The sequence below is a fragment of the Trichosurus vulpecula genome, chromosome 2 (genome assembly GCF_011100635.1).
Source record: "Trichosurus vulpecula isolate mTriVul1 chromosome 2, mTriVul1.pri, whole genome shotgun sequence".
Taxonomy (NCBI): domain Eukaryota; kingdom Metazoa; phylum Chordata; class Mammalia; order Diprotodontia; family Phalangeridae; genus Trichosurus; species Trichosurus vulpecula.
The window spans coordinates 68207049-68233316 of NC_050574.1; the positions used below are offsets into that span (position 1 = coordinate 68207049).

The 26268-nt window shown below is 38.6% G+C and overlaps 1 protein-coding gene across 4 annotated transcripts in view; it reads left to right on the forward strand.

Annotated features, from left to right (window-relative positions):
• Window positions 1-26268, forward strand: part of FOXJ3 (forkhead box J3) — a 158446-nt gene that overhangs the window by 62184 nt on the left and 69994 nt on the right. For all 4 annotated transcript variants that reach the window (XM_036744997.1, XM_036744999.1, XM_036745000.1 and 1 more), the window contains exon 4: window positions 26079-26153. In XM_036744997.1, coding sequence (XP_036600892.1) covers window positions 26079-26153 — 75 coding nt within the window. The remainder of the gene's footprint in view (window positions 1-26078; window positions 26154-26268) is intronic.

Consider the following 26268-nt stretch of genomic DNA (forward strand, 5'->3'; position numbering starts at 1 on the left):
ACTCTGCTCAAAAAGCTTCAATGACTTCTTGTTTCTTTTAGATAAAATAAACATTTCTGTTTAGCGTTTCAAGTGCTTCACAATTTAGACCTAACTTGTCTTTTTAGTTTGATTATACATTATTCCTCCTGATGTACCCTAGACTCAAGCCTAAATGGCTTTCTTGCCATTCCATATAGATGATAGTCCTTCTCTTGTCTCGATATCTTTATGTAGGGTTGTTTATGTAGGTTGTTTTTCCTCCTTACATGTCTCACCCATTAGAATTTGAGCTTCTTGGTAGTGTTTTGCATTTCAGGTTGTATTCCTAGTGCTTAGCCAAGTGGTTTGTATGTATCGATTGCTTTATAAATGCCTTTCCATTTCATTTGGCTTTTTTTGTGTGTGTGGCATTTTTTGTCTCATTTGCAGTGGTTACTCTGAGTTCTGTTCCTATGTATATAAAAATATTCCTTAGGAAAGACTTTGGTGCAAGAAGAAGTACTGGCATTATGGAATTAAATTTAACAAACATTAAGTGCCTCCTATGTGGGCATTGAGCTAGGGTTTGGGGATAAAGTCACAAATGACAGTCCTTCCTCTTAGGAGTTTACCTTCTACTGAGGAATGTAATTTGTATATAAATGTAGTGCAAGGAAGATTAAGGCAGTAGGGAGCACTTACAGCTGATAGGATAAAGATAGCCTTCATGGCAAATGAGGCACTTAAGCTGAGCCTTGAAGGAAAACAAGGATTCTTTTATGTGAGGATGAGAAAAGAGGGTGGGGAGGATACCAATATCCCAAGTATAGGGGATAGTTTATGAAAAAAACTGACAGGGGTAGCATGTTGATGTTAGGGAAGAGGAGTAGATTAGTTTGACTGGGGCAATGGAATTCATGAAAGGAAGTAATAAGAAATCAGACAGATGTGGTAGGTTATAGCCAGGCTGTAGAAAGCCTTAAATGTTAGGCCAAGACATTCGTATTTTATCCTCTGACAATGTAGAGTCATTAATAGATTTTGAACAGAGAATTAACATCAGTCAGCTAATAAATATTAAGTGCCTGCTATGCTTTAGACACTGTGCTAAATGCTGGGGATACAAAAATTTAAAAAAAAAACAAAACAAACCATTGTTCCTGCCTTTAAGGAGCTCATATTCTAGTGGGGGAGACAACATACAAACAAATATGCACAGAGAAGATACATATAGGATAAATAGATCATATTGGAAGGAAAGTACTAGCAGGGGACAAGGAAAAGCCTGTTGGAAAGGGTGGGATTTGAATTGAATCTTGAAGGAAACCTTGGAAGCTGAGAGAATAAGGTAAGGAAGAGAGAACATTCCAGGCATGAGGGATAGGAAGTGTGAAGGCATGGAGTCAGGAAATGGAAAATGGAGGAAACAGTGTTTGAGGAGCAGAAAGAGGCCCATTTTGCTGACTTTTAGAATATGTCCGTGCAGGGGAGGAAGGTGTAAGAAGAGAGGAAAGGTTGGGGGGGAACAAGTTGTAAATGGCTTTAAAGTCCAAATAGAGAATTTTATATTTGAACTTAGAAGTAATAAGGAAGCCATTAACTAGAGTTCATTGAGTGGGAGGGTAGGGTGGCATGGTCAGAGTTCTGCTTCAGGTAGATTTGTGAGAGACTTGATGCAAAATGACCAACCAGAAGGCTGTTTATGTGGTTAAGGCTAGAAGTGTCACCAAGGTAATAGTTGTGTGAGTGAAAAGAGGGAGATATTGTGAAGGGAGAAATGACAGAGCTTGTTAACAGATTGGCTATATGGGATGAGAAACATTGAGGAACTGAGGATGATAACAAGATTATGAGCCTGGGTGAAGACCAAGAAACTGCCTTCATATTTCTAGTTAAGGGATTGTTGGTAACTTTGGAGAAAGCAGTTGCAGTTGAGTGGTAGGATTTGAAACTAGATTTTAAAAGATTGAGACATGAGTAGGTGATAGGATAGTGGAAGCGCTGAGTGTAGACAATTCCTTCTAGGAATTTGACCATGGAAGGAGATTAACTCACATTTATATCTAGAACTTTCAGGTTTGTAAGATGAGATAGAGATATAGCTATAGATCTAGATAGTAGATATAGACATAGAGGTATATGATTTTATCTACATCTATATATAATCTCATATGTTCTGTCTCATAGTCCTGTGAGGTAGTTGTTACATTTATCTCCCCTTTATAGAGGAGGAAATAGATGCTGAAAGAGGTTAAATGAATTGACCAGGATCACACAGCTACTATGTCTTTGAGGAGATATTCAAACCCAGATCTTGATTGGAAGTCTGCCCATCTAGCCCTATCTGTGCTGCCTCCCAGTAGTTAATAGATTGATTAGGCATGCTTATAGGTGAGTGAAAATATAGACACAGAGAGACAGAAGAAGGCTCAAGGATATGTGGTGGATCAAGGGTTGACCTTGGCAATTAGAAAAGTCACCTTTTCATCAGAAATAGTAAAGTAGGAGATGTTGAAGGTAGTAGTCTGTGAGAAGAGATGTTTGTGATGTTTGACCTTTTTTCTCAGGAAAGTAGTAGGTGGGGGGAGATCTGAGAGAAAAGTTTGTGTGGAAAGGGTTGGGGCTTGAAGAGAGAAATGATTTGGAACAGGTGCTGAGAGGAATAGGTGAGCCTAGAACCAGTTAAGAAAGACTTAAGTTTTGCTGCACAACAATGAGGATTCAGTTGAGATTGAATAATAGGAATTTGTGGTGGGCCTTTGCAACACTATTGTGTGACTTCTTCCTTCAATGTTCAGCAGTTTGGGTGCTGAAAAATGTTGGGAGGAGAGGAGACCATAATTATGAAGAACTTTGATATCATGCCAGGGCAAATTTTTCTTAGAGAGGTGTAAGGGGAAAATGGTAGCCTTCCTAAAGTATTTGAAGCACAGATTATAACAGAGTTAGACAGAAGTTGTAGGGAGGCAGATAAGCCAGCCTATCTAAAACAGCAAGGCACTCTGAAGGAGATAGAAGAGGTGGCATGTGCCAAGCAGGTCAGACCATTGCCACCACCTCAGCCATTATTTCCCTTCAGACCTTGATGGGAGATAGCTTTGCATCCGGAGCCCAAGAGCCTTGGGTGTAGCAGTGCCTCCTAGGCTTTTGGTCCTGCCTCCATTCCAGTACCTGAAGCTGTCATTGAGGGGCGTTGTTACTGTGCAAAAAAAAAAAAAAAGCCTACTCTGCTCTTATCACTAACACCAACTGCTCAAGCAACTGCCACCAGTTGGCAGGTAAGAATAGTAGCAATCTTCACACCACCAGTCATGTTTCCAACCTGGCTCTCACAGCCATCATCCCAGGAAGCAGCTTTGGTGGAGATGTGCCTGGCAACTGCTTCTGAGGGTGCAGTAGCCCCAAGTGCTGAAAAGAAAGTTTTCATTTCATAATTTCAAAATTATGTGGCTCAAGATCAGAAACTGCTGTGGTTTTTCAGTGGAAATGACATTGGATATGATGCATTTACCTCAGCTTTGCTCCGCACCCTAATGATCATGGGGCTTTTCCATTTGACTTGTAGCAAAAATCTTTTGTGTGTCTCTCCTATTAGAATGTGAGCTCCTTAAGAGCCTTTCTCTTTGTATCTCCTGTGATTAATATAGTGTTTTCTATATGGTGCCTAGTAATTGCACATTTATTCATTCATGATCCTAGAGTTAGGCTATGGAGGCTTATCTAGTCCAACCCCTGTATTTTTTTTACAGATGAGCAAGCTGCTAGACCCAAGGAAGTAATTATTCTTAATGAAAGTAAACATTGTAATAGTATGAGTTGTTCAGTTGCCTGAGGAGGTAGTTTGTTTCCTCGCATTGGAAGTATTCTTTTTCAGGTTTTGGTTGAACTAAATGGTTACTGAGGTCCATTCCATCTTTTAAATAAATGAAGGAAAAAAAAGGCTAAGGATTTCCCATCCTCTGTCAAGACCGTAATGTTGTGTCATAAACAGAAAATTAGTTTTTAAATACTTTGGGGTTCAGGATGTGTGTGGTACTTAAACTTATTAGAAGATAAATTTTGAATGCTCTCATATATTCTACAAACATTGCAGGGGTAAAAGGGTCTATGTAAGAAGACTACATGGAAATTAAAAATAAGATGTTTGTTAATGGTTTTATTTTTAAGTAGGCCTTTTCTGAAAGTTTCTCTTGGAGGGTGTAGAATTTAACTTTAAGCTACTAAAAGATCCAAGAAATACTGTAAGGGAGGAGTTGAGGGAGCTTAGGATTTTTTCCTGTTGTGCTTCTCAGATAATGCTAAAAGTTGTTTCTGTTTGCTTTGGAGCAATTAAGGATTTGGCAGGGGGGTTATTACTAATTGTATTTAATACCGATCCTTTACTGTATTTTCTATATGCTTGTAAATCATGAAATACCATGATCTCATAAGAACCAGAAGTTGTAGATTCTTTAAAAGATAATGGAAAGACATTTCATGGGTATAAATACTCATTGTTTTACAAGTAATGACTTGTTCAAAGGAAGAATTGTAAAAGACATCTCATCAGTGAAAGGTGTAGGACAGTCTTGTAGTGAAATCAGGGAATAACAGCTGGACAACTGAGTGCTTCAGTAGTTTCCACAAAGTTTCAAGAAACCTGTGGATGGTTTCCAGTGCATTCATTACATCTGCTTTGTAGGATTTTTCTGAAAAAGAGACAAGATTATCTTAGTATGAGAAGGCATGGATGGAGTGCAATTTATACCAGTAGAGAGTATACTCACATAGATTATATTTTAATTCGATTGAAGTATCAAATGGTAGTTATTATTTCTCATGGAGACCCCACATTAGATCAGTCACTTGCTCAGCTCTCCCACATAGAAACACCATGAATAGGAGGCAGCATCCACACATTTGGAAGTAATACCTTGTGGAGACTATACTGAGCCAGAGTGACTAAATTAGGAGGTAATTGTGTATGTGCAAGAGCAGTGTGCAGTCATGTAAGATGTCATTGTCAGCCAGAGTGGAACACAGATGCTTCTGGAATAATAAGATATAAGCTTTTGGGTAGCAGCTTGAGTTCAAATTAAGCATTAATTAAATTGTTGTATTCCCTGAAGCTCAGCTCTCTAAAATTTACTAGATTGGCTTGGCTTTAAACTTTTAATTGGCAACTGATCCACTGCTAATATCACAACATCTTGGATTTTGGAGTCTGTAGCCTTGCTGATAATGACCTAATCTTCCCTTTGGGTTAATTCGTTTGCCCTTCATCTCTAGCCTTTCTCTCCAAATGGCAAAGATAACTTCTTCATCCTCTTCCTCTTCTTCTCCTTCCATTAGGCAGCTACAAAGTACTCTAAAATACCTCGGAACAACATTTCACATCCTATATTATAATATCAGGAAGGAACTGTTGGTTAAATTTTTGCCAAAGGAACATGCTATATTAATCAACTTCTTCTAGTGTGGATTCCCTAATCCCAATTATACAGTCTCACAGGGTAGATATGAACAGTATGCCCATACTACCTTTTTCTGAGCCCTCATCTTGGTTATGATTGTTGTTTTTCTTAACTGTGCTCATTCCTACCTGATTTATCATTCCTTTGTGTCATTTGGGATCACACTATATTTTCAACCAATTTGTCTATATTATAGAACTTTTCAACACTATTCCTTCTCCTTCCTTTAAATGAAGCACTACATCACTTACAATTTTCTCTACTAGAGCCTATTACTGCCATTCTCCCTAATCCATAGGAGTAAGGTGAACATTTTTCTTAGTCACCATTCTGCCTTTTCCAGATCATTCTTCTGTCTTCAAATGTTTCTTCTTTTGAGGTCTGTGCAGTATGTTTATGCTATCCTTTTCATATCCTTGTTGCTGTTACCTTTTGACTTCTACATGAATGTTACAATTCCCCCAGTGACTTTTAACCTGTCAAACTCAATTAGAAACTTTATTACTTGAATCAGTGGTATTAATTAGAAATGGGGGCAACTAAACCATACATAAGAATCCATGCAGGTTACATATTGACTTAATTTTAAAATGTAATGTTATCCACTTTTTATTTATTTTGTTAAATATTTCCCAGTTACATTTTAATCTGTTTTGTGCTGTGCTTGATAGTGTTTTGGACTGCAGGCAACATATTTGACACCTATGACCTGGATCACAGTGTTTTTATTGATCCATTCCCTTACCATCATCCTTTGGGACTTAAACATTCATATTGACAACTTAACAACTTAGCCACTTAGTACTTAGTCTTCTGAATTCCTTTAATCTTTCACTCCGCTTCAACTGTATGCCGGGACGGACATGTCTTAGATCTCTGTCATCTACCAAATTTATACCTTCAAGGTTTAGAACTTTAAAATTTCACTCCCTAACCACAACCTTCTGTCTTTCTACTTCCTTGCTCCTTGCACATCATCCTACTCTCCTCCTCTACCCACTCCACCCACATCTGTCCAAGTATATTTGGAGATGCAGTTTTGGAGCTTAGAAGAGAGGTCTTACTTTCAGGTGCAGATTTGGGAATCATTCCCTCCAAGGTGGTGAGAAGAAAAAGGGTTAATAGCAAATCCTTTGGGAACATGGAAACTTTTGCTCATGTCAGCCTGGCTCCCTGTAGAAGGTGCTGTATCCTCAGCCATACTCTTCAGTAATAGAGTTTTCTTTCGTGCTACTTGACACACCAGGGTAAGGAGTTGACATATGCTTCACTCCTCACTGCCACTTCCAGAACTTGACTTAGGTACCATCATTCAACAACTTTGTTTGAGGTAAAGATAAGAAGCTGCATGTGCCAGGCTGGTCAAAAGATTGCCATCCCTTCGTCTCAGGTTGATGGAAACAGCCTAGGATCCTTACCCCTGGGAATAGCAGTGCCCCCCAGATAATTCACTACTGTTAATCTGTGTGGGAACAAATCGTGCTTCCAGAAGGAAGCTGGAATTATCTCTGGAACTGGAGGATACAGGGAGTATAGATAGCAATTTCATTTTTGCTAGGATTGAAGGTAAGTACCTTAGAAGAGAAAGTAGAATATGGGAAGTTAATAGCTAGATGATGTCAGAGAATATGTATTAAGTTGATGTTATTTGCTGTGGAAGGAGAACATTTGACAAAAGGCAGGAAGATTGGCAGATGTGAGAGGACTCAAAAATTAAAATTGTAGATGAGGGAGAAAAGTCAGGCAGGCAGTTTATAAACATTAAGCACTATTTAATGCTTACTATATGCTGGGTGCTGTGCTAAGTACTGGGCATACAAAAATATAAGCAAAAACAAAGATAATCCTTGCTGTCAAAGAGTTTACCTTCTAAAGGAGCAAGACAGTACAGAAAAAGCTGAAAAGCTGGGGTGTGGGGGGCATTGTATTGAAAGTCTGGCAAAGGAGAAGCAGTTTCAGGAGGGGATGAAGGTTGGCTGGCTGAGGTCCTTCCCTAAAATGTAGAGTCTGATAACCTACCTGGTGGAAGCTATGAGAGCTCTTCCCCTTCTTCTTTCCCCTTTCCCCACCCCCAGTTTCCTCCACCATACTAGACTTCATCAGAGTCAGTGGCTCTGATAGTCTGGAACATATTGCTGATCAGATGTAGTTCAGAGGTAGAGCAGTGACTGGAAAGAACAGTAGAACTGGTGCACATAGGCTCCTATGTCTCACAACCAATACAAAGAAAATAGATTGTTGTAAAGTAATTGTTTTGGGTCAAAAGATATTTGTGTAACTAGAAATTCACAAACCTCAGGAAAACGAAGTAGAGAAAGTTAAGAGTAATGGGGAAAGAAATAAGTACTCTTGTGGTGGGAATATATTACAGGTTAGGTGGTGCAATGAATCAGAGTCCTGGGCCTAGAGTCAGGAGGACTCATCTTTCTGGGTTTAAATTTGGCCTCAGATACTTACTGGGCAAGTCACTTAACCTTGTTTGCATCAGCTTACTTTGTAAAATGTAATCTGAAGGAAATGGCAAACTACTCCAGTATCTTTGGCAAGAAAACCCCAAATGGGGTCACAAAGAGTCAGACACAACTGAAAATGACTGAACATGATTGAACAACAAAAAAACTCAATAATATTAATAAGCATCATATAGTGCTTTAGGGTTTGCAAAGTGCTTTATATGTGTTATCATATTTGATTTTCAAAATGACACTGTGAAGTAGGTGCTATTATTACTCCCGTAAGTAATTGGGCCAAAATAGGGTCAACAATTGATTCCCAAGTTTTGGTCGTCTTGACTCCCAAGTTTAGCACTCAGTTCATTGTGCCATCTAGCTACCTCAAGTTACTGTATTATAAGTTCGTATTAAAGATGTTGAAAGCAAAATTATTGACTTGCTTTCCAAATAATTTCATCTTTTAAAAGGTTGAGGAATTGGCAAAGGAACTATTATTCCAGACTTCATTCTGAACATTTAGAAACATTGTTGAAGTAGAAAAGTAGAAATGACTAGAATTTTGGAATAGGATGACCATATCTTCTAACAGTTTGTAATGCCTTGTAACTTGAACTTTAGAGGTGAAATTTCAAAGTTGATTTCAGTAAGGAAGGTAAAGAAGGACGTGGAGGGTGCATTCAAAGGCACACTTTTAATGAGTGGATTCATGGGAATCTTATTAATGCCTCAGATTTTAAAAAGGATATTTAGAAGATACTTGCAGTTAGGTAGGAAATAATACAAAAGTGTGAAGGCCTTTAAGAATGGTGTCTTGACTCACAATGAAAAATTCTGTTCACCTCCGGAGAAAGAACTGATGGGATCTGAATGCAGATTGAAGCATAATATTTTTCACTTTTGGGGTTTTTTTTGTCTGTTCTTTCATATCATGACAAATATAGAAATAGGCTTTGCATGATTGCATATTTATAACCTGTATCATACTGCTTACCCTCTCAGGGAGGGGAGGGGAAAAAGAAGGGAATGAAGGAGAGAGAGAATCTGGAATTCAAAATTTTAAAAAACAAATGTTAATTGTTTTTACATGCAATTGGGAGAAAAGTAAAATATCATTTAAAAAAACCATGTCTGAAAATCTTACTATCCTCTGACCTTGTGATTCATGCTATAGAACAAAAAAACTTTTAAAATTATATTCCAACAAGAGAAAGACCAAAGGAGGCATAGAATCTTTGGAGAGTAGTTGAGACAGCAGTTACAATTATAGGTAGTAGGTACTATAGGATGGATGTATTATTTTGCTTTTCTCCTTATGAAGGAGTTGGACCTTCAGCCTGGGAAGGATATAGTTAAAATAGTTTGTAGCTAAAACCCAAGATAAATGCAGAGATGGTTGGAAAGTTCCTAGGTGCCTTCAATGAATTCATATCTTTTGGCACAAATAAATTGTATTAACGGGTTTTGAAATATTGCAGATAGGATTATAGACATTGTTGGTGATCTTTAAGGAATTCTAATGAATTGGAGAGGTGTTCTGGGGATAGAAGTAGGAAAATCTTACCAAAGACAAGCAAGAAGGTAGATGCTTTAAAACTTTAGTGAGCTTTCCTGTTAAATCTAGAACTTTGTATTAAATATATGAAATGTGAGTACTTAAATGGAAGTGATGATGAGTAAAGACCAGCCTAAGTTGAATAAGAAACAGTAATAGCACACTAAACTAATTTCCTTTTATTACACAGGGTTAGTAGAATGCTGTTGACACAATATATCTGAATTCCAGTGAGGCATTTGACAAATTTCCTTGAAAATAGGATAGAGAGGGGTGTGGGTGACAGAATGCCTTTAGAAGTGATTAAGGGACTTGGACACAAGAATTTTGAATAGTAAATTGTTTTGGTAGTAGAAAAACTAACTTCAGGACTCTGTGGTCCTGTTGTGTTCAGATTTTTGTCAGTGACTTCAGTGAAGGTGTACTTAGGTGGCTTGCACAGTGCTTGGCATATAGTATAAATGCTTAATTAATATTTTGTTTTGACTGTGTCATGCATATTAGTAGTGGAAAGGTGTAATAGAGAGAGAATCTGTTAAATGATAATGAGTTTGGATCCAGACAGGTTTCTGGTGGCAGCAGGGGTGGGCTGAAATTAACAAGCTCAAATTTAATAGGCTCATAGTTCTAGAGGTTCCCAAAGTTATTTGGCCGACCATTCCCTTTTTAAAAAATTACTCAGTGCCCCTCTAGGGTTAGGTTTGGTTCACCCTTATTTTTATTCAACACCCACCTCCAGTTGTACCTGAGGCTACTACCACCACCACGGGGGGGGGGGGGGGGGGGCGGGGAGTGGTACCAACTGTTCAAGCACCCCCCCGCCCCAGGGGGGTGTATCTCCTACTTTAGGAACTCATGCTAGAAGGGACCTCAGAGGTCACCTGCTCCAACCCCTTGGTTTTACAGATGAGAAAGTAGAAGTCTTTGGAGCTTAAGAGACTAGCCCAAGGTCACATAGGTAGTAAATACGAGAGATGTGATTTGAAACCTGGTGAAAATGCTTTGCTCTGTCCCATACTTCTTTCTTAGGGTTCAAGTGTAAAGTCCTAAACTTACATTTTTATTTTTATATTTTTATTTTATTTTTTATTACTTTCTTTTAGTTTTCAACATTCACTTCCATAAGTTTTAAATTTTCTTCCCCTTCCTCTCCCCTCCCTCCCCAAGATGGCCTGCAATCTGATATAGGCTCTACACATGCATTCCTATTAAACATTTTCACATTAGTCATGTTGTATAGAAGAATTATAACAAATGAGAGAGACCATGAGAAAGAAAAAAACAAACAACAAAAAAAGAAAATAGTCTGCTTCACTCTGCATGCAGACTCCATAGTTCTTTCTTTCTCTGGATGTGGATTGCAATTTCCATCATGAGTCCTTTGGAATTGTTTTAGGTCCTTGCATCGCTGAGGAGAACTAAGTCTATCAAAATCAGTCATCACACATTGTAGCTGTTACTGTGTACGATGCTCTCCTGGTTCTGCTCACTTCACTCAGCATCAGTTCATATAATAGACTTACATTTTTAAAAATCCATATTTAAGTGCAGGGTAGAAGTGACATGGCTAGCAGCAGGTTATGTATAAAGGACCTGAGGATTTTAATAGCCTGAATGGTCAGTGTAGGTAAGTAATATGATTAGATGGCCAAGAAAGCTGATTCACTTTTAGACCACAATAATGTTTAAATATATTATTAAAAATGGGGGATGTGTAGGTGATAGTCTTGCATTATTGTGCCTTGGTTAAACCACATCTGGATTATTGTGTATAGTTCTGCATGTTATATTTTAAAAGGAGTTAAGTTATTCCCTTTTTGATGCCTTCTTATAGTGTAGTATTTTTGGAGGGCTTTGTTAGAGCATGAGCCCTTACAGGTCCTAAGCTGGGAAAAAAAAAATGCCTGGTTACGGATTGCATATATGTCACCTGAGGGTCAGCCTAGCCAAATTTAGAGAGACCGATTCTCAGGTTAGTCATAGGTTGAAAAATTATGGTGGTTGGGAGCTACTTGGAGCCAAGAATGGAGCCTTGTCAGCAGCAAGTTGTATGTGTTTTTGGCATACCAGGTACTTAAGAATAAGCTATAGTAAAACCTATCAGAAGACCTTGTTCAGTAAGTGTTTTTAGAATTGAACCTGTCGGATCAGAATAGGGCATGGGAGAAAGATAATGTTTAAGTGAATGGAAAGGCCAACTTGTGCAATACTCTTTTTTTTAACATTTAATTTTTTATTTTATTTAAAAAAAATTGTAGCATTAAAAAAAATGAGTTCCAGATTCTCTCCCTCTCTTCCTTCCTTCCCCCCTGGAGAATGCAAGCAATTTGATATAAATTATTTGCATGCAGTTGTGCAAAACATTTTCATATTAGTTAGGTTGCAAAAGAAAATGCAGACAAAAAAACCCCAAGAAAAATAAAGTTAAAAAGTATGTTTCAGTCTGCATTTAGCCTCCATCAGTTCTTTCACTGGAGGTGGATAGCATTTCTCATCATAAGTCCTTTGGAATTGTCTTGAATCACTGTTATTACTGAGAATAGTTAAGTCATTCACAGTTGGTCATCATACAGTATTGTTGTTAATGTATATAATGTTCTCCTAATTCTACTCATCTCACTTTGCGTCAGTTCATTTAAGTCTTTCCAGGTTTTTCTGAGAGCATCTTCAGGGCTTCTTAAACTTTTTCTGCTTGTGACCCCTTCAGCGTTTCTTAAACTGTGGATTGCTCATCATTTCTTACAGCACTATAGTATTCCATCACATTCATCTATTATAACTTGTTCAACCATAAATGTTTTTGTGGTTACTTTTCCTTTTTCTTTGAGCTCTTTGGGATACAGATCTAGTAGTGATGTTGCTGGGTCAAAGGGTATGGCACAGTTTTATAGACCTTTTCCAAATTATTCAGTAGAACGTTTGGATCAGTTTACAGCTCCATCAGTAGTGCATTAGTGTCCCTATTTTCCTACGTCCCTTCCAACATTTTTCACTTGCTGGCCTCTTTGAAGGGACGTTGTTTTATTATTTTTAAGTTCATAAAGTAACTCAGACTAACAAGTAATTGCATTCTTGAGAGCCTCAGATGATAGTCTTTAACCTAGAATTGAATAAGAGCTTTACTACATGACTTAGGGTGGCCATTTAAAAAAATTATTTTATTTTCAGTTCCCAATTCTCCCCCCGCCCCAACCTTCCCCTATCCATTGAGAAGGCAAGAAAAACAAAATCCATTACAAATATATATAGTCATGTAAAACAAATTTCCACACTGTCAGCTCCATGAAAAAGGGCAAGAAAAAGAATAGAAAATATACTTACAGTATTCACTCTGAGTCCATCAAAAAGTGGATGGTATGTTTTATCGTGAATCCTTTGGAGTTGTGGTGGGTCATTGAATCAGTTACTGTCTTTCACAGTTGATTATCATAATATTGCAGTTAAGTGTATAAATTATCCTCCTCGCTTCATTTTGTACCAGTTCTTGCAAGTCTCCCTAAGTTTTCTGTAACATCTCCATCATCTTATTATAGCACAAAAGTATCCCATCACATGCATATATCATAACTTGTTCAGCCATTGTCCAATTGATTGGCAGTTCCTAGTTTGGGTTCTTTGTTGCTACAAAAAGAGTTGCCATAAATATTTTTGCACATGTGGGTCCTTTTCCTCTTTCTTTGATCTCTTTGTGGAATTGACCTAGTATCGGTATCTATCACAGGGTTATGCACTTGGGAGGAGTTCCAGATTGCTTTCTAGAATGATTGACTAGTTCATAGTCTTATGAACAGTGCGTCAGTTTACCTGTTTTCCCATATCCCCTAGCATGTACTTTTCCTTTTTTGTCACCTTAGCTAATCTTATGGGTATGCAGTAGTTTAATTTGCATTTCTCTAATTATTAGTGATTTAAAGCCTTTTTACTTATGGCTATTCATCACGTGTGGGTCAAAAGACCACTGACTCAAGTAAAAAAAAAACAGAGGTGTCTTGGTTTCTCAAGGCCAGAAAAAAAAAAAACAAAAGCTTTATTTGATCAAGTGTCCCGAGAATTGGGCATCTCTCACTCCCAGGGCGGAGATAGCAGTGAAGAGAGGCTAGAGGGAGAAGACAAGCAGGGAGATATATACCCTTGTAGAAACAATTCTAAGAAATCTCACCCCAGAGGCTGGACCCCCGTCTCCATTTGCGGGGACAAATGACCTCACAATCTAACCAGGAATAAGTTTTTACCCAATACAAACACAGAAACTACAGAATTACCTTATAGGGAAACTTTAATGCTAAGATGGCAGTTTATAAGTAGGCTAGGGGAGGGGGAGAGGGGAATATCATCTGGTTTCCCCGAAATCATGTGATTTACAGGAAAATGAAACTTAGGCCTGGTGAGGTTCTTCACATCCTAACTAAATTTGTGCTATCTCTATTTGAATATTACCTTGCCTGAGTTATTCATAGGGAAGCTTTCACAATCTTGTATTCCATTCACAGCTAACGTGACATCTATAAATCTAAAGGGGGGGAGAAAGACATTCCTAAAAGCTAGATAATCAGATTCCCACAGACTCAAATTTGTCCCATTTCCCTTTTCTCTAAATATTGATTCTCAAACATTTTAGATATAAATACACATATACATGTTCCCTGTGAAGTCTTCATACTTTATTCTCTCACTACCTCATACAATCACTTTAATTTCTTTCTCTGAAAACTGCCTATTCATATCCTTTGATCATTTACCAATTGGAGAGTGGATCTTATTCTTACAAATTTGTCTTAGTTTCCTGCATATGTTAGAAAGTGAAACTTTCATCAGAGAAATTTACTGCAAAGATTCCCACCCTCAACCTGTTTCCTGCTTTACTTCTAATTTTAGTTGAATTGGTTTTGTTTATGCAATGTAGTCAATTACCACTTTTACTCTTGGGAACCTCTCTATCTTTGTTTGGTCATGAACTTTTTTCCCCTTATGGTCACCATTAGTATTGTCAGAAACCCTGCTTTTAACTCTTCCACCTCCTTTATCAGAAAGGCCAAAAAATTGGCTAACAAACTAATCATGGTCATCTGTTGTGGGCTCCATCATCAGCTTCCCCTATCAAAACCTCTCCATATTTAACTGTCTTAATTTGGAGTATCTGAGGAGGAAATGGTGTTTATTTTCTCCTTGTTCAGGCCACTTCTATTTGTGCCGTCAATTCTATCCCTTCCTGTATTCCCAAAGCAGATTAGGTCCTTCTTTCTCCATTCCTACTTCAATGGTGCTTGTTATTACTGGGTCCACTACTCTTTTTCATCTCAGTTTGGCTGTCATTGCTGTATGACAGTTTTTTATTCTTCCTTGAGCGACTCATTCCTCAGTGTGGCATTCCAGACTCTCCTCCTTCTAGACTCCTGTATTTACCCAGCCTCCTACTTTACTTAGAAAATGGAGACCACCCCCATTTTTCACTTAAGCACTTTTCTCTATCACTGGTGTCAAACTCGAATGGAAATAAGTCTGCTAATCTGTATATAAGGATCCATGCAGGCCACATAGTGACTTGAATTTTAAAATGTATTGTTCTCTATGCTTTATTATATATTTTTTTTATTTTGTTAAATCTTTTCCACTTATATTTTATTGATCTGTTTTGGGCAGACACTAGGTAGTGTTATAGGATTCATGTTTGATAGCCCTGTTCTACATGATTTCTTATCCTCTTTTAAATCTTTCTCATCTTCCGTCATATATACTAGTCTGGCACCACTGCTTCTAAACGAACCTCTCATCCTTACAAAAACCCATTACTTGTCCATTGTCCTAAAGCTTCCCTTCTTCCTTCCCATTGCCGGAGTCTCTGAGCTGTCTATGTTTGGTGCCTCCTCTTTTCTATCACTGGGTCCCATCAATTAGTCAATCAGCACATGTTTTACTGAGCGCTACATGCCAGGCTCAGTCCACAAGTGGGTCCGCAAGTGAAAAGAATGCAGCAGCCCTTATTCATAGTAAGTGTCTATTCCAGCAGGGGAGACAATAAGTACACATACAAATTATACAGAGTCAATATATAATTAATAAACACAAAGTTGTTAAAATTGGAGGGAACATACTAGCAGACAAATCAGAACAGTCTTCGTGCAGAAGATGCTATCTGAGCTGCGTCTTAACAGAAGTGAGAGAAGTGATTTGTAGATAAGGGGGAAGTGCTTTACAGGCATGGAGGATGACAGATACAGAAACATGGGGGCCCAACATAGGGAGGATCATATGTGAACAATAGAGAGAGAAAGCTGGTTTGGTTGGATTGCAGAGTGTGAGAGGGGGGAGTAATATCCAAAGAAAAGCTAAAGAGAGGAGTTTATATTTGATCCTAGAGGCAATAGGAAACCACCAGATTGAATAGGGAAATGACATGGTTAGATTTTTAAGGAAATTACTTTGGCAACAGTGTGTAAGGACTGGAGTAATAGGAGACTTCAGGCAGGCAGACCAATTGGAAGCTGTTGGAGTCATCTAGGGAAGAGATGATGAGGGCCTAATCTGAGGTGGGAGCTCTTTGAGTGGAGAAGAAAGGCTGATGAAAGAGGTTGTGAAAGTAGAAACAGTAAGATTTGCAAATGATAGGCTCTGTGGAGAGAGTGAGAATGAGGAATCTGGGATAATGTGGAGATTATAAATCTGAGATAGTGGAAAGATGGCGGTGCCTTTGATAGAAATAAGGACATTTGGAAGAGGAGAGGGTTTGGGGGAAGGATAAAGAGTTAAGTTTTTGTATTAGGAAGGCAGAATTTATGATTTCAAAGAGAATCTCATATGTGCCTGAAAGGTTCGGAACCGCAGGATACAAGGAATTTCCTAGGCAGAAAGCAGGAGAACTAAAGCATGTATTTACACTCCACAGTAACAGGCCCACAAACCAGCATCCCCATTTTGATATTTTGATCAAAAGCTTCCAGGCCCAATAAGTCCACCTCACAAGAGTAACCAGGAGACCACAGAGAAGCGAGATGGTATAAGGCAAAATCGTGTACATGCTTCCCCTCTACGGTAAGATTACCCACTGGCCTCCAGTCCTTGTTCGGCACTCCTCGCTCCACATGGATCAGCTCTGCTACGGGCAGCTCAGCTTCGGCTGTAGGCGTCTCTGGCTCCAACCGGAAAAGGAAAAAGGGGTCTTCAAGCTGTCCTCTCCCCTCTTACAGAGTTTTCAATATCCTCAAGCGCCGCCTGAATGTCCAGGGCCAATTGGTTCTTGAGTTGGCCCCTCTCCCTAGAGTAGACCAGGTTAACACCCAATAGGGCGTGGCTCTGGAGTTAACACCTCCCCTCAGCCAGCCCCATGACTCATCACACAGGAAGTTCTCTGCTTCCTGGCATGGTTGCTGGGCTTCCTGCCCCTGGAAGAGCAAGCCCCAGCACCCCTTGAGGCTCAATGAGGTAAGTTGAGTCACTCAAAGAAAACAAAGGCCATTCTGGCCACAGTTTTTAAAAGCATGCTGAGTTTAAGATGTCTCCTGGACATTCATCTCAAACGTCCAGTAAGCATTTGGTGATCTGAGATTGAAGCTCAAGGGAGAGACCTGGGATCAGATATAGGAATCTGGGAGTTGTCTTCATAGATATGTCAGTCAAACCCATTGGAACCAATGTAGTTACCAAGCAGAGAATGAAGAAGAGAGCAAGACCCAGGACCAGACTTTAGGACACACCCACAATTAGAATCGTGGTGTGGGTGCTGAGCCAGCAAAGGAGGTAGTGAAGGAGTAGGTAAGATAGGTAGGAGGCAAACTAGAAGAGGATGGTGACCCCAAGAGGAGACAGTATTAAGGGAGAGTGGGTCAAATGTAACAGTGTCAAATGTAGCAGTTAGATCAAGAAGTGTTAGGACTGAGAAAAGACAATCATATTTGGCACTTTAGACAGCATTGGTAACTTTGGAGTTTCACCTGATTGATGAAGTCAGAAGGTAGATTACAAAGTGTCGAGTAGTGAGAGGAAAGGAAGTGGTGGCCCCTAAAGTAGATAAATGTCTTTCTTCCACAGTTTGGCTGATAATGAGAGGAGAGATATAGGACAATACCTTTGGGGATTACAAGATTGAATGAAGGTTTTGGCAAATTTATTTGTTTGCCTGATTTTTGGTTTGTTTTTTGTGTTTTAGGATAGAGAAGACTTGGTCATGTTTCCAAGCAGTAGGGAGGGAACCAGTTAATAGGGAGATCTTTCTGAAACTTTGATACCGCTGACTACTTCAATCAAGTAAATGCAGCAAACATTTATTAAACATCTGTTATATGCAAAACAAAGGGGACAGCCAAGTGTAGTGGATAAAGAGCTAGTATTTAAATCAGGAAGACCTGAATTCAAGCCCAGCCTCTTGACACCTGCGAGCTCTTTGACCATGAGCAAGTCACTTAGCTTCCTAGTGTTGAACACAATAGGACTGTGAGAGAGACCAATTACTATAGATGAGTTGCTGGTGCCCATTATTGGAAGATTTCTCTACTGAGAGCCGTTGACATGGATGAACTGAGAAGTCTGGACATCCTTATATTGCAGTGCCCAGCCCCCTCCGCCCCCCTTCCATTCCCTTGCCTCCCTTCCATTCCCTTGCCTCCCCAACCCCTGAACCAAACCAAACAAAAACCTAGACATATGAAAGTCTTTAAAAGCCACTGCCCTGAAAGAGTCTGCATTATATAGGGAGATAGAACATGTATACAGATAAATAAATATAAAATAATTTCAGGAAGATGAGAATACTAACTACCAAGACCAAAAAAGTTTCCTATAGATCTGCAAAGATCCATAGGAGCTAGATGTTGAACCCTGAAATAAGTGAATGATGCTCAGAGGCAGAGATGAGGAGGAATAGTATTTTTGATGTAGGATGACAGTTACAGAATTCTTAGTTCTGGGAACAGTTGGTAAGCCAGTTTGAATGGAATATAGACTATGCAGAGGGGAGTAAAATAACAATCTTGAAAGGTAAGTTGAAACCAGATTGTACAAGGCTTTAAATGTCAAGCTGAGGAGTTTGTATTTTATTCTAGAGGCAATAGGGAGCCACTGAAGATTTTTGAGCAGAGGAGAGAGACATGGTCGGACCTGTGCTTTAGGAAGATTGTTTTGGCAGCTGTGTGGATGGAGAGGGGAGAGACTGGAAGCAGGGATACCAATTAGGAAGCTATTGCAGTAGTCCAGGTAAGAGATGTGGAGGCCAAACTAGAATGGTGACTGAGTGAAGATAAAGAAGTAGATGCAAGAAATATTTTGGAGGTAGAATCAATACAACCTAACAGCTGTTTGGATATGGTGGAGAGAGGGAATGAGAGACAAGGAGATAAGAGAGGGAGAGAAGGAGATAAGAAAGAGAAAAGGAGGGAGGGAGACAGGAGAGAGGAAGGAGGAACGAGAAAGGGAAGAGTGAGAGAGAGAGAGAGAGAGAGAGAGAATTAAGAACGATCCTAAAGTTACTAATTTGGATGACTAGAAGGATGAATGAAAAAGAGAAGTGCTATTAAGAGAAGTAGTAAAGTTTGGAGGTGAGCCAGGTTTGGGGGAAAGGATCATAAAGAGTTCCATTTTGGACAGTTGTTGGTAATACCAGCATTACGTCTAGGTGATGATGTCTAGCAGGAAGTAGGTGATTTCAGGCTGGAGATTAGCTTTGGATATTTAGATTTGGAAGTCACCTGCATAGAGATGATAATTAAGTCCATGGAAGCTGATGATGTCATCAAGAGAGAGGATATAAATAGAGAAATGGTCCCAGGACAGAACCTTAGGGAGATAGGCTCTCAGTTGGAGAGGAATACATGTGATCTAGTGAAGGACTAATCAGACAGGCAAGTGAGTATAGTGTCATAGAAATGAACGCAGGACAAAGTCTCCAGGAGGAAGGGTTGATGGATAATGTTAAGCTTCAATTAGGTCAAGAAGTATAAGTGCTGAGAAAAGGACATTGGATTTAGTAGTTTGAAATCATTGGTAACTTTGGCGGGAGAGAGTAGATTCTGGTGTGGTAGAGTTGGAAGTCAGATTGAAAGGGGTTGAGAATTGAGTGGGAAGTGAGCAAAATGGAGAACAAGACTGACTTTTCTAGGAGTTTGGCTACATAAAAGAGAGATATAGGATAACTTAAGGGAATGGCAAGGTCATGGAAGTTTTTCATTATGGCAGGAGATGTTGGCATGTTAGTCTGTAGGGAAGAAGGGACCAAACAAGCATATAAGCAGGAAGGAGATAGCAAAGGACAGAAGGAAAAAGATGATCAAGGGGGTAAAGTTATAAACAAGAAGAGGAGATAGACTCAAAAGCAGAAATAGAAGGGTTGCTTTTGGTGGAGATTGAGGAGTAGAGAACAGTGATTCAGAATCCTGAATCCTGAATGTAACCCAGTTGTGGGTAATGGTGAGACACAGGCTCTGTCCTTGTGGATCACTGAATTAGGCTAAAGAGGAAAGCCATGGGAGTTCAGGAGCTTTAATGAACCAGGCCAGGATGTTCAAGGTAGTATGGTGTAGTGGAAAGAATGCTGAACTTAGAGTCAGAAAGATCTATGTTATCTAGTAACCTCTGAATGGATTTGCTGTGTGGTCTTGGGCAAGTCCCTTAATCACCCAGAGCTTCAGTTTCCTCATCTGGAAAAGGGGAATAAGAATAGTACCTTGTTGTTGTGTTTGTCTTTTGTTCTCAGAGAGGACCATGACATCAGGGAAATGATGACGTGACTTGCAGTTGACTTTGATTTGAGTGAGGGAGGTGCTGTTCAGGGTCACCAGCCTCACTTTCTCTTCCAGAGCCATCTGGGTCCAGTGGCCTGATATTCACCAGGATGGTTGGAGATGGCCCAGGATGCATTGGGAGACCCTGGTCCTTTTAGGTTAAGGTCTTTTCAGGTTCTCACTTTGAGTGAGGTAGCAACCATTCAATGAAGAGGCCTCTTTAAGAAGTTAATCAAGAGGTGGCCCCTTCAATCAAAACTCAAAAAACCCATTTCACTCTGGAGCTCGTAGACTGTACAGTAGGTCCCTGCCCTCCTAGCATAGAATGAATGTAAATACTAAATAGTAATAGTACCTATCTCTCACAAGCTTGCTGTAAGGATCAAATAAGATGATGTATGTAAAATGTTTTTCAAACTCTGAAACTCTGTATAAACGTTAGCTAGGTGGCACAGTAGGTAGAACACTGGCCTGGAGTTAGAAAGACCTGAGTTCACATCTAGTCTCAGATAGTTACTATCTGTGTGACCCTGGGCAAGTCATTTAACCCTGTTTACCTCAGTGTCCTCATCTGTAAAATGGGCTGGAGAAGGAAAAGGCAAAGCACTCCAGTACCTTTGCAAAGAAAACCCAAAATGGGGGTCACTAAAATGACTGGACAACAATAGCAAGTACTTAATTATTTGAAAAGACAACAAGTCTGAGAGCAGAGTTATGTAGAGAATAACTTTGAGCCAGATGATTAACTCCTTGAGAGATACTAGATAGATTTTCCTCCTTTGGCTTATGTGATGCTACATATTCTCTATTGGTTCTCCTCCTGATTGTTCTTTCTCAGTCTTTTTGAAGAGAAGAATAGAGGAGATTAAAAGCAATTTGTTAAGTGCCTGTTATATTCCAGGCATTGTGTTAAAAACCTTACAAATATGATCTCAGTTGATCTTCATAACAACCCTGGAAGGTTGGTTATTATTATTATTTCCTTTTTATAGTTGAGGAAATTGAGGCGTATGGGAATTAAAGTGACTTACCTCGGGTAACACAGCTAGTAAGTGTCTGAGGCTGTATTTGAATTCAGAGTTTCCTCACTCCAGGTTCAACTAGCTGATCTATTTTGGTGAATTATCATCCTGTCCCATCTTGTCCCACCCCCTAAATATGGTTATCTCTTCAGGCTCTGATTTAGACCCTTTATCCTTTTCTTCCTGCATTCTTTTTTGGTGAGATCATTTGTTCCCAGAATTTTATTTTTCTCTTCACAAATAATTCCCAGATCCATATACTCAGATCTAATCTTGTTCCTGTTTATCAGTTCCAGCTACATGTCACATACCTAAAATTCAGCATGCCCTAAATAAAACAGCATCTTCTCCTATATAGCCTCATTTCCTCTGAACTTCCCTTTTTTTAGGAGGATACCCATTCTCTAGTCCCTTAGGGTTATAACTAACCTTGGAGTCATTCTTATCTCTTCCTTACATCTCATATCCAATCATTTGGTAAGTCTTTTTAATTCTGCCTAAACAATGTCTCTTACATCTCTCCCCTTCTCTCTATTCACAGAGCCCCTACCATACAGGCCTCATAACTGAACTAATTTTCCTTCTTTCATTCACTTTCTTTTCCATCCCTCTACATAGAAGTAAAAATATTTTTCCTAAGGCACATCTCTAGACTTCTCACTGTCTGCTCCACTGCAGGACAGAGTCTAGGAGATGGACAATGTCAAAAGCTTCAGTTAGGTCAAGAAGTGTAAGTACTGAGGAAAGGACATTGGTCCAGTCAAAAACCCAACAAGTTGCCACTTGTACTCTTAAATAAATGAGCTTGTGAAGTGAGTTTTTTCCTTGATTCTCTTGTTTTATTTGTTAAGTATGACTATATAGTGAGTTTTAATGATATTGAAATTTATATTGATCATAAACTTCTGAACATTTTTTCAATAAGTTTGTCTTGTATTTTAGAGTTCCTGGTCATCTTTTAAAGAACTGTTCTAAGAATTCTCAATCAGCTCTGATTACAGTAGGGGAAGCAAGTTAAAAATACTACACCATGAACATGATCCCACATGGCACTGTTAGAGGAATAGTTGTGATTAAATGTGTAATTGTGGGATCTTAGAGGTCATTTAATATGACTGGTACTGTAGCAGGAACATCTATAACATCCCTAATCAGTAGTTGGTCATGTAATCACTGTTGTTACTGGTTTTTAAGTCTTTTCTCATAAACTTAGAGTCATCAAAAACAAACATTTTAGCATACAAAGAACAAAAAGTTTATGTATATGAATCCACGAATTTCTGTTAGGTACATGCTAAATAGGACCTTCCTTTTTCTGTTGCATTCTTTCCATTTGTTAGCTGTCACTAAGACCTAGCTACAGTCTAAAGACTACATCATCAGCTTTCATTTTCCATTACTAACTTACTGCCCTCCAGCTTTTGCTTGTTGAAATACTCCTTGATCCTCATTGTCTTTCCCAGACCTTTACCTCAGTAAGATTTTCAGTAGCTTTTCCTCTTTTGACATTCACACAATTAACATTTTCCTTTCAAATAAAATTATAATAGGTATAGTATATCAACTCCCAGGTCATTCTCTTTCTTTTCTCGTGGAGTTCAGTTTCTAGCTCATCATTTTCCTCTTTTATTTTACTATGGAGTCTAATATCCATGCTGATGCTCCCTCAAGCTTGCTAACCTCTCATTTCTGCAGCATCCTTACATTTTATATAATCTATTCTTCACTTCACCTCATTCATACATAGGGATGATTGCGCACTAGATCTTGCCATTACCCACAAGTGTTCACTTACCTAATTAGGAACTCAGATATTCCCCTATCTGACCATATCCTTTTATCATTCTTTCTCTCCCTGTGCTTCAACTCTCATTCCTCTTCTTTACCCTCATTGAGATCTGTTTCCTCCACTTCTAAGTATTTTGTCTCTGATCAAAGGAAATATCTGCAAAGCATGTAGCACAATGCCTGGAACATGTTAGGTACTTAATAAAAGCTTGTTACTTTTCCCTTCTTCAGCCATTACCCCGTCTCTGATTTCATTTTCCTCCCTCTCTAACCTTAACCAAAATAGTTAGCTGTTTCAGTTCTACACTTTCCTCTCTTCTTGAATCCCTTGTCTCTTTGTCTTGCTGCCACTCTTCTCTTATCAAAACTCAGCCCTGGATTGTCCCCACCATCTGAATTAAGCTGGAGGAAACCCCATGACCATATTAACTTGGGTACATTATTACGTGTTATTCAACCTCAGGTGGGCTTGCACTGCAGCAGGGCAATACTTTTATTTCCCTCTAATTGATTCCCTATCTTATTTCCCATAGAAGCTGTTCCATACTTTCTCTTCTCTTCTCAGCTGGGAACTTTACCTTTTATTTTACTGAGAAGATTTAGGTCATTTGATATGAAATTCCCTTTCTCCCATTCTCTTCATCTCAAAACTCTTTGGCATCATTTTCTACTTTCTCCTTGTTTCCCTCAGTATATGATAAAAGCTCTCTTTTTAAAAGGCTCTTTCTTCTCCTTGACATTCATCTTCTCTATATGTTTACTTGCTCATCTCTTCCTGTCTTCTCCCATCAAATTACATCCTTAACCATCTTTCTTTTTTTAATTTTCAGCTTTCCCTTATCAACTCGTTCCTTTTCTGATACCTTCAAATATGTCCAAATTTCCCCCAACTTTAGGAAAAAAAAGTCACCAAACCATATCTTCCCTCAAATTGTCATCCTCCATCCTACATCTTTTCCTCCCTTTCTCAGCCAAACTCCTTGAAAAAGTTGCCTACCATTGCTAACTCTTCTTCCTCTTTCTGTTACTCAATGTATTTTATGCAGAGTAGAAGTCACAGAATATAAGTCAGGTTGATTTACCTGTTCCAAAAAAGGCTTATTAGAAGGTTGGCAGGGTGAGTAGTGGAGAGGGAAGTATTGGATGGGGAGGGACAAACCTCCTCAGGGAAGAAGGTTCTTTACCCAAATCTCAGGGTAGTTTGAGGTAATGTGAATGATGTTGAGCTCATGGGTATTTTATTATAGTGTCCAGATGATGGGGTACACCACATTGCACTGGTCAGTCTCCAGAAGGCAGGTAGCTGGCATGGTGGGTAGGGTAGTGCCTGCAATCAGGAAGACCTGAGTTCAGGTATAGCCTCAGCCACTTACTAGCTCTGTGACTCTAGACAAGCTATTTAACCTCTGTTTGCCTCAGTTTCCTCAACTGTCAAACAGGGATAATAAGAGCACCACGTTTGTTATGAGGATCAAATGAGGTAATAATTATAAAGTATGTAGCACAATGTCTAGCATGTAGTAGGAGCTATACAAATGCTAATTCCCTCCCTCTCTTCTCTAGTTTCCTTATGTACTTGTTAAAAAGAAGGTACAGAGGAGGGATGAGACCATTTGAAATGGGAGAAAATAGAGAGGAATTGAAAGCCAAAGAACCTCTTTAATTCTTTTTTTTTCTCACATACTCTGTTGAGTCTGCCTCAGTAATTCTCGATGCAACTACCTAGTTTGGGTTCTTCTCTTCTTGGCTATTTTAATAACTTACTTTAAAAAAATTAATAATAATTACTATCTTGCCTTTATCTTTTGCCCTAGTAATAATCTTTATATATTGCTGTGATTAAGACATCTCTTGTTCATAAACCCTGTTTGATTCCCCATCACATATGTAATAAGTTATAACTTGTCTTGGTATCTTAGGCCTTCCACAACCTCAGTCCAGTCTCCTTTTATGTCTTTATTTCAAGCCATATTCTTTATTCTTTTGTTACTCTTCATTGCAGCCCAGATGTATGGCAATTTTTTGTCTCCATTTTTATCTTTTTCATCCCCATTCTCTTATCTTTTCTTGTACTGTTCCTCATACCTAGAATGGGCTCTTCATTTGTCTTTAAAGTCTTACTCTTTTCCTGACTCCCACTCAGATACCAATTTGCTTATATTTCTGCTTTCTTCTTTTACTTGTAAATAAATTATTTGTGTAAATGTCATGTTTCTCGTTAGAGTGTAAACTCCTCGTCAGGGTCTGCATCATATCTATCTGTTTCCTTCTTTCCTAGCACAGTGCTTTGCATATAGTAGGCACTTAAAATATTTTTAAAAATAACCTGTTGAATAATTTGAACTGACCAGTTAATTTTTTCATAGATTACATTGGGATTGTGTTGTTTTGGTCTCAGTTAAGCATGTTACTGTAACTTGGCAAATCCTGTTTCTTCGGCAGTCATGGTGCAGTGTGTCCTCTTTAGTCTTTGTTGGGGGAAACTAAATTTTATCACCTCTTTTGGTAATGAAGACTTTCCCAGTGATAGAAAGGAGGGGATTATATTTGTTATTGAGGTTTTAGCAATTCATAGTTGGATTATTCTTTGGGTAAAGGAGAAGTATTCAAATCATCTTTGTCCCTGGGACTATCCTTAGGAATTTTGTGTTAATAGAGGCAACAAAGTTGAGTGCTTGATTTAAATTTTATGCTTTCATTTTTTAAAAAATAATATTTTTTCCCAGTTGCATGTAAAAATTTTTAAGAGACAGTAATCAATTTGATATAGGTTATACATGTGCAGTCATGCCAAAACATATTTCCATTTAGTCATGTTTTGAAAGAAAACACAGAGAACAAAACCATGAAAAAATAAAGTGAAAATTATTATACTTTGATCTGCATTCAGACTCCCATTAATTCTTTCTCTGGAAGTGGATATTTTCCATCATGTGTCCTTTGGAGGTGTCTTGAATCGTATTGCAGAGAATAAGTCATTCATAGTTGCTAATCATAATGATACTTATGTTTTCGTTTTTAGAGATAATCTTTAATCACATATTAATGTTTTATGTTGAAATTTGTCTACTTTAAGGATTTTTTAAAAAGAAAAGTTCATTTAACCCTTTGATTGATCCCTCTTTCCCTTTCAATTTCAGAATTCCATAAGACACAACCTGTCTCTGAACAAGTGTTTTCTTAAAGTGCCTCGATCCAAGGATGACCCTGGAAAGGTAGGTTATTAATTATTATTAATTTAAGTAGGTTGAGTCCTTAAGTTATGTTTTTAATGCCTACCCAGTACAAGTGATACACACGTCATAACAGAAAGGTTAAGGAAGTCATTGA